Raw genomic sequence first — 8,986 nt, 5'->3', positions numbered from 1 at the left:
ATTTTCTCACCTAGGTGTCACAAATTATTAAAACAATTCAGCCTCGTCCCAGAAGGGAGGCAGGTTCTATATGACCCGTGAACAGCCCCCGCTGGGGGAAAAGCGCACGCTTTCACTTTCATGGGGAAGTAAGGAACACGATGTCCAGCTCCCGTGATAAATGTGGAGCGTGATCAGGCCTCGATGACTCAACGGCAGCGTCACTGTAATCAGATGACAGGAGGCACAGAACCAGTCTGGGTTATTTAGCCTATTTGCTCCTATGATGCCACCTTGCTTTAACAGGCAATAAGCCCATAAAGACATCCCCTTTAACCCACCCCCCCACACACATAAACAGTCGATGAAACTTCAGCAGTGACTAAATGCAAGACTTCTGATTTGTGGTGCAGTGGTGATGTGTTTGTCTTGAGCTACAAATAAAGACTGCTTCCACAAAGGTAATTGCCAAGATAGGAAATCTTTTATTACAGAGAGGAAAAAAAAATTTCCAAAATATAGAAATCTGTACAACCTTCTCACAATCAATTTACATGAACTGTACAAATTTACAGCAGTTCATCGTGATACGAGCCGGGGAAGCTGAGTGTACTGACAGCAGGACATGGGGCAAGAGTGCCGCTTAGATTGTTTTATTTTTTTGAATTTATCTTATGCTTTGTGTAAGAACTGAATAAAACAAAGGATAATAGTCTATGAGCAGAGTTTGGAGAATGACTTGGCCTTCCTTGCGATACACCAATCTAACAGAAATATCAGCTTTTTTTTATGTCACAACATTGGTTATTATAAAATCAGGCATTTCTGCCGTCGGATCGCGACACGTGACACGCTAACCCTTGGTCCTTGCCGGGTGACGCACGCATTACACACAAGTGATGTGTGAAATAATGGATGGAACTTTCCTTCTGGTTTCATGCTTGGGCAGGGATTTCACGTTTCCTAAGGCTGAGTTTGGAGATGTATTCTTGGACTCCTGGGAAAAACTTCACCATACCCTAACGTTAAAGATTAGTGCATTTTATGTGCCAAACACCTTCTCCACAACTTGTGTGAAACAGGAAACTGGAACTGAGCGTGGGGGTGTGGGAATTATGGCCAGAGGACAGAATTTTATGGAGGAATGGGCCATAAAAACCATGCATGGCGGCTGGTACCTGGGGCAACATCACTGTATGATCCACGAAAACAGCTTTAGGGGCCGTTTAAAAATTCCGTTACAAACTATCCAGCAGATGGGGCGTTTACAATGAACTGAATCCTGCCTTCTCCTTCTCGCCCCCGGAGCGCGACCGGTGCACATGCTGGCTCGACCCGCCGCTGCCAGGCTCGATGGTGGCCCAGGTCGGGTGCTTTCATAGCTGCCATAGATTGATCGAGGTCCCGGGCACCAGAACGCAGGGCGCGGGCTACTGATATGTAACAGCGCACTCTGGGGGCAGGAAAGAGGAGTGCGGGGTGGGGGACTTGGCTGTTTCCATAAAAGAAATGGCTCAGGTTCTTACCCAATGAGTAGAAGGACGAGATAATACCCCCCTCCCCCCAGTGCCCTGTGATCAGTAAACAGCCACGTTATTATGGTCTGATCAGAGAGGGCTAGCGAATACCAGTGGCTGGTGGGGAGGGGGGAGTCGGGACAGGAGAAGAGATCGAGCTGCAAACCCCCCCCTCCACCCACACACACACACACACACACACACACACACACACAGACACACACACACACACAGAGCACTAACCAAATAAATGAAATTCATAATGCAAACTGACTACTGATAGCAACGGAAGAATTCAACATTTAAGCTGTAAGCCACAGGTAGGCTTGGTGGGGGGGGGACCACCAAGTGCTGGGCGAGAACTCAAATTGTGGTGAAAAAAACCCCTTTGGCAGTGATGACAAAAAAAATCCATATAAAAGATCCAGAACCTCAGGAAGGCCAACATCCAGCTCATATGCGTCTCCAGCACTGCAGGAACTCGTAAGATCTCAGAAGCTCATCAGGTAAACAGAGGAGTCACAATGTACTCAGCCAGAACAAGGGGCACAAATCTGCCATAAAACACGACATCGTAGAAAATGGAATGCGGTCGTTAATAAAAATATCATCTCTGAAATGTACATCCCACACAATCTAAATGTCGAAGTGCATTTAGGTTCAAGCGAAACAGGGTCCCTCAGAGCATCGAGCTCCTCCGTGGATCCAGAACATCGGGGAGATGAGGTCAAGCCAAACAAACTCTGGATCATCCTCAAGACATTCAGCAAATGGAGGGAGCTGACCACAGGCGGGTCAAAGCTGATGGGCAAGACTGGAGACAGGGCACTAGATGCAGCCTGAGATTTCAGCTGCACACCCCAACACGTTCAGGGACATCAAATTGGCCATTTTGACGTGGAGGGTGTGGCACAGACTGTACCAGCAGCAAATAAATGATGTTCTGGTCCACAAAACTGATCTGTTAGAGCAGAGGCTCTCAGGGCCTGAACTTCAGAAGATACCCTAATGATCCCCCCCACCCACACACAAGCCAAATGGTTCTTCAGTTGTAACAAAGAGCTGGGGTGTATCCAGAAGGTGGCTCATTGGAAAGTGCACGCATTCAACACACTGGCCCCGACGCTCTCCGCCCTCCACAGAGAGACGTCCCACTCACCAGTCTGTAACCAAAAATGACAGAATGAAAGGAGGGGAGAAACGATAACGAAGGAGAAGGTTCCCATGCCCAGGGTGATAGTCCAGATCCTTAGCTTTTCTTCACTTTCTTCTCAGCATGTCCCGGAAGGGCAGAGAGGCCCTTAGCTGGACACGGTCATCATGCTGTAGGCTTTGGAAGGGCTGGTCCTTCCCAGCAGCAGCTCCTCCTTGCAGCTGATCCGGCCATCGACCAATCCGGGCAGGACCCCGGCGCCCGGCGGGACAGCCGGGGAGGATGGGGCGGAGTCGGGGGCGGGCCCCCCCGCCGGGGATGGCTGAGACTCGTAGAGTACACAGATGGAGCCGTCCTCGCCGATGCGGTAGGACACCTCGAAGGGGTCCACCCACAGCGTGAGCTCACTGGGCAGGAGGCAGTACAGCTGCTGGATGGAAAGCCCGATGAGCTGACCCGCCCGGATCACCAGCGGGTCCATCTTGTGGTTGATGCGGATGCAGCGGTAGGCGGAGCCTTTGCAGGGCCTATCCGGGAACCAGTGGTGCTGGTACTGCTCTGTGGGAAGACGAGAAATGCCTCCCGTTACTATGGCGATCAGGGGGATTTGACAATTACCTCTAAATCATCTTTAAACTACAATTAAAACGATCACAAAAAGCACAGAGCAGTGATTCATGCAGCGCAGAGATGAAAAAATGTTATCAAAATTATCACAGGCATGTTAGTCACATCATGTCAAAGTATTTGCAGCTCCCAGAAATCTCCAGAATCAAACAGCAAGTCATTAAGGCTTCTAAGCAGATCAGGAAACAAATTTCATTTTCCTAAGCATCTGAACACGCAGGCCTAACATGGCGGTGCTGGGCTATGTTTACCGCGACTTGCGCCGTGGACTTAAAAGGGCAGGACCCGCCGGCCCGATCTGGGTCACACTGTATAAATAACTGTCTGGAATGGGCTGATTAGCTGCGGACGTGAGGGACACGAGGACCCCGACCCGCGGGGCACCTGAGGCAAACGCCACTGCAGACGCGTTTCATTTAAGGCACATGCACACACACGCTGCCTGTCCAGGTCAAGGTCCATCCCGCACCTCCAGCACTGAAAAACAGCTCGTTTCTATTTCCCGTTATCAGAGTGCATCACAGGCCACCGCCAGACTAACAACCGGCCGTAAACCCAGCTCTGTCTCAAACCCGAGACAGCCGCACTGTGGCAGGGGCCACGCTGGCGCTCTTCCAGTGAAACAGTAAATGGGAAGAATGTAATTAAAAAAACAGCGTTCCTGCGTCCCACGTGCGGGCCCCTTACACAACGCCCCCACCGCTCACCTGGCTGATTCGCCAATCAGGCCGCCAGCCTGAGATTCCGGTACTTTCCATAGCTGCGGATAGCAGGTCATGTCACAGCATGTTTATCTGCTGAGATCATATTAGCAAAGCAAAATGCTATCTGGCCTTACCTACACAAGCAATCTGTTCGTCAGCCTTGACCAAGGCTCCCATATAAATTACCACTCAAATCCAACTTCCAAACTACGAACGTTACAGTACTTTGTTTCTAGACAAAAACGATCAATCCCAGCCATCCAAATGTCACCATACGCCGTGTATGCATATTTGGGACATCATTTCTCACTCACAAAACTTCCTGCAATCCGTATTGAGAGGAACGGCACACACAGTTTTCTAGACACACTGGGTGTCAATATATTCTGCCGTAAGTATAACACACTGTGACGGCTGTGTCACTTATCGCAGATTTACCACCCTGGGGAACAAACGAACTTGTTGATGTGCCCGCTAATTACAGGCTGTAATGAGGGCGTGTATTTATTTTAAACGTCAGTACGGGAAATCCCTGTTTAACACTTCACTGCAAAGCGGAATGTAAAATCGTGTGAAAATACAAAAACGTATATCGTGAAGTGTAAAGGACTAATAGGCCTACAAATACAAATATTTAATGACCCTGTGAGATAACTTGCCGAGAATGGGATGTCTTATGATCCATTTAACCGAAAAATATTAAACTATCACTCGACTGAACGTAAAACCAGCAGCGATTTTCCATTAATTTTTTTAAATTGGTAAGAGCATAACTTTAACCGCTTCCTTGGTCAGCGTTTTTGTTATCAAGTTGAAAGAAAAATAAATCAATAAACCTCCATGATCTGTCTATTACCTTCTAGGTGCGATTAGAGATGGCTGGAGTAAATAAAAATAATTAACAACGCGGGACAATGGTTTTATTAAGTGTATTGAAGGATTTTCCTACGCTGGAGGAATCCGGAACATAAAACACACTGAGCCATAATGTATAATGAATATGTATATTTATCTGTTTATGATGTGTGTTCACTTTCAGGATGGAAAATCACCAGTGGCAGCCATAAATAGCGAATTACACAGAGTTAGAGCAGAAAAGGCAGCTCCAGCCCCCACATGCTCAGTCGGGTTATCTTCTGCTCCATTTCCAACATGATGGTCATTTTTGTTTCTCTTCCTCGGAAAAATCACACCATTTGGGTCTAATTCTCTTCCGCGTAACAGTTGCTATAAAACACATAGGCCTAGTTGAACCTATGACTGATAAGAATTTAATATAAATTGGCATTTTGGTGAAGTTTAGACGGTTACGATCGAATCTTCATCTGGTGCAAAAACGAAAGCATCGTAATGTTTGTAAACTGGGCGTCAAATCTATCCGAATATTTCCATAGCAGACTATATCCAACCTGAATAATGTATCTATAAATTAAATTCCCCTTTGCCGATCTGATCTAGATTAATTTACCCGTTGCCATGACATGAAAGCCGATTCTACCCCCAAATTACTTTCCATTTATAATCCTGGTTTTTGTAATTAGTAAAAGGGTGATTTTGAATAAGTTCCGTCATGTTTATCATTTGCAGGTCGGTGCAAAGACGCGCCACCCCGGTTCATAGCTTAGATCATTATAAGCGGCTGTTTGCGATTAACTGGTAACAGTGAAAAAAGCAGAACCAAGGATTTGACTCGAACCACGTTTTTACGTAATAATCGCGTAATTCAGTAGACCATCTGGGGCTGTATACACGTACAACTGTGGTACAGGAAACTACGCTCTATTTCCTGGTTGGGGAAATGTCTAAGATAAATAAAGTGGCCTCCGTTGTTTGTTTATGTCACAGCATGTACAAATGTATACCACTACACAGATGTACATTCACTACTTTTTAATAATCACACATGTATGTAGGTCTTGTACATTTGTTTCTAATACTTTTCTATTAGATTCATTTTGTATTTAATACTTTCGAATTACATGTCTTAGTTCTCTGAGTAGCTTGCTTTGCGCAATGACAATAAGGTTGGATACAATCTAAATGGATAAATAGCCTAAACAAAAGATAACAAACGTTTTATTAAACACGGTTACACGTGAGCTACGTGGGGTGCAGCGGATGAACCGTGATACGACGTGTCCCCAGCCCATCGACGGAGCCTTACCGGCCAGGATGTCCTGGAGGCACTGACTGAAAGTTTGCAGCTGCCTGTCGTTCACATGTCCCTTAATACGCAGGAATCTGGAGAGGAACCCGACGGCGGCGGTGATCTCCGGTTTCATAGTGAGCGTACGCATGGAGGGGGAGGCGGCGGCGCCCTATCTGTGTGTCCGAGCCGGGTCTGGATCTGCGCGTCCCGTCCGAGGCGGGTCTGGATCTGTGTGTCCTGTTGGAGCCGGGTCTGGATCTGTGTCTCCCGTCCGAGGCGGGCGTCCGGTCGTGCTGCGCGTTTTCTTGTCTTTGCGATGTTTGATTTCTTGGAGACCTTTTCTGGTCATTTATTTTCCGAGGTGGGAAGGTTTCGGGCGATAAGTGCGCCAGGGTGGTGCGGCGCGGGGTAGTTGGCTGTTTTTTTGGTTGTTTTTTTAATGTTAAATGAGGGGTGCATGTGCCGCACAACCACACTACATCCGCAGATTCTCTTCCACCTAAGTGATCTGCCCAAACGGCAAACTGCGCTTTTATACGGCCCCGACTGCTCGCGACGGTGGGCAGCGGCGATGGACCAATCGAAAAGCTACAGGGGCGGAGTCTCCCACGTCACCCCCGGGAAATAAACACGCTGGCGAGGGGGAGCGATCGGCAGCTTCCCGTTAGCTCGGACACCTTGTACTCTCCGATCGCAAGGATGAAAGGACACCACCAGGAAGTTAATAACGCAGCCGTACGGATTACAGCGCCGTCTCTGGCGTGATTAAGTACAGAGCCCACTGACATTATCATGATGTCTCTGTGCGTCCAAGGGTTTGCGCGGTTGCCAATAGGGCTCTGCGGTATTTCAGTAGAATCACGGAAGGTATTTTTGAAACAAAAAGTGCTTCGCCAAGTCGTTTATATGTATAATTTATATCTCGTTTGTTTTACAGCAAATAAGATTTAAAGGAAAAGAGAAGAGGTTTAAGTTCAGTATTAGAGTTTATCGGCTGCGTATTACGATTCCCTTTAAATAACACAGTAATGATCACGGCACTAATCTGGGCAAAGAACATAATTACTGCATGTTTAACGTGAATGACGTTTATTACTAAATGCGGTTTATTAATTAATCTGAAAAAATGGACTGTAATATCTAATCCCAAGATCCCACTTCATCTTTACAGCCTATAAATTTATCTATTCAATGTATTGTGGAAATGCATCTGTGAATTAAATATTTCTGAAAAACAGCTTGTTTTAAATCATTTAAAATAGTGTTAAATCCCCCATAAACACCATCGCCTGTTAACGATGAGTCAGAAAAACAAATAAATAACCCATTAGTGTCGAGTGACGACTTGCTTCAGATACATGCTTAACGATAGCACGTAGTGACGGGATTTAAGGCTTGCTGACTGACGACCGTATTTCCCATGTCCAATGTTTGTTCTGGATCCGGTTTCCTTCGCGAGGCTGCTCGCTCTTTGCAGAACTTGCGCTCTGCCATGTGTGCTTGGATCAGATGGAGAGACCGTGTTTGGAAGCCAAGTGGAGAATCGGCGCTCCTCTAAGTAAAGTAACTCCTGCTTGGTCCAACATGACACTGGAGCCCCCCCTGCTTGGTCCAACATGACACTGGAGCCCCCCCCCCCCCCAGCCATCGCAGGCCATCTGCTGAGGACATATTTCACGATTTCATTGATTAAGCACTTTGAAGAAAACACAGTCTTTCCGTCAGCTGTATGTCAGTGAGAGCAGAGTGGAGAGGGGGCAAGTTCCTTCAGGACATTGTCTTTGGCTACTGCTGTAACTTGATCAAGCAAACAGCATGAAACTGGAAGCTTAAAAGGTGTGGCCGTCTTTTGTGTTGGTACAAGTGCAGTGTTGTGGAGCGCCGGGTTCCGAGCCCAGGGCCAGCAGCTTCCTGGAGAGCTGGTCTGCTGTCAGCTCCCGTGGCCGACTGTGCGTGACCAATATGCTAATAAGGCCATCTTATCCTTTATAAGTTACCATAGTGCAGCAAATGAACAGTTAGGCCTAATTGATTAATTAAGGGTGTTCGTTGAGTGGGCTAATATTTCATCATGACAATGTTTATGTTTATTTGTCTCTTTATTTGTTATGAGTATCTTGTCACCACGTGATCCTCGCGAGTTGTAATAATGTAAAGTTCAATTATATGCATATTCTGTGGATTCTGAGCTTTGCCATCTTGTTTTTCCGTATACTTGTATATGGAAAGATGACAATAAAGTTCACTTTTGACTTTTTGACTTTAATGAGGAACTGTAGCACAAGATTAAATAAAACGGCCGGGATTTGCCAAGAACCTGTTTCTGCTTCCTCACAATTGCCATTGTTCACTTTCCGGGGATTTCCTTGTGAACTTCTGTATAAAGGCTTTGTTTGGAAGCACAGGGGGCTGCCCCTTCAGCCACCGTTATATTTCTAAGAATTTGGATTTATTTCTATGGGTTATCATAATTGCCTGTTGTCTGTTGACAGGCTGCACTTTACCATAGATAGATGATATTTGAAACAGGGGCTGCAGCAGGCTGTAATAGTGAATGAGACAGTCCCCCCCCCGCATCAAACTAAGACTGTGCTGACTTTGCTGTCCAGCAGATGCTATGCGGCGGCATCTTGGTGATGAGAGACAGAGAACATCACGACTCTGCTGCCATGTCGTAGGATTAAGCGGCATGTGCTTTGCGCCGACCTGATGGGGCACATGTGCGAACGTGGATCAGTATCCGGCTCTGAAGCTGCGTTTGTCATTCCTTGATAACAGGCTTCGGGGGGCACGTCTGCTCCGTTACAGGAGGTGGACCCCCTTCCCAGGTCCGGTCGTCTCCCCGTCATAGTCATTT

The 8,986-nt window shown here is 46.9% G+C and overlaps 1 protein-coding gene across 1 annotated transcript; it reads right to left on the bottom strand.

The window, feature by feature from the left end:
• Positions 1-444: 444 nt before the first annotated feature.
• On the bottom strand, positions 445-6,656 carry btg1 (B-cell translocation gene 1, anti-proliferative). The gene is made up of 2 exons (XM_023831153.2): positions 6,145-6,656; positions 445-3,207 (listed from the first exon to the last, which is right to left on the bottom strand). Exons 1-2 carry the CDS (start codon positions 6,275-6,277, stop codon positions 2,798-2,800), a joined length of 543 nt encoding a protein of 180 aa, XP_023686921.1. The 5' UTR covers positions 6,278-6,656; the 3' UTR covers positions 445-2,797.
• Between the last annotated feature and the right edge of the window lie 2,330 nt (positions 6,657-8,986).

The sequence above is a fragment of the Paramormyrops kingsleyae genome, chromosome 1 (assembly GCF_048594095.1).
Source record: "Paramormyrops kingsleyae isolate MSU_618 chromosome 1, PKINGS_0.4, whole genome shotgun sequence".
Taxonomy (NCBI): domain Eukaryota; kingdom Metazoa; phylum Chordata; class Actinopteri; order Osteoglossiformes; family Mormyridae; genus Paramormyrops; species Paramormyrops kingsleyae.
Note: the sequence above shows the minus strand (reverse complement) of the source record. Positions and strands in the feature narration are given on the sequence as shown.

What these genes read in the sequence shown, in the direction of transcription:
- btg1 (XM_023831153.2), bottom strand. Translation starts at nt 6,277, where the DNA reads ATGCGTACGCTCACTATGAAACCGGAGATCACCGCCGCCGTCGGGTTC. An exon ending in CCTCCAGGACATCCTGGCCG is followed by an intron (nt 3,208 to 6,144) that starts GTAAGGCTCCGT and finishes GTCTTCCCACAG; the next exon opens with AGCAGTACCAGCACCACTGG.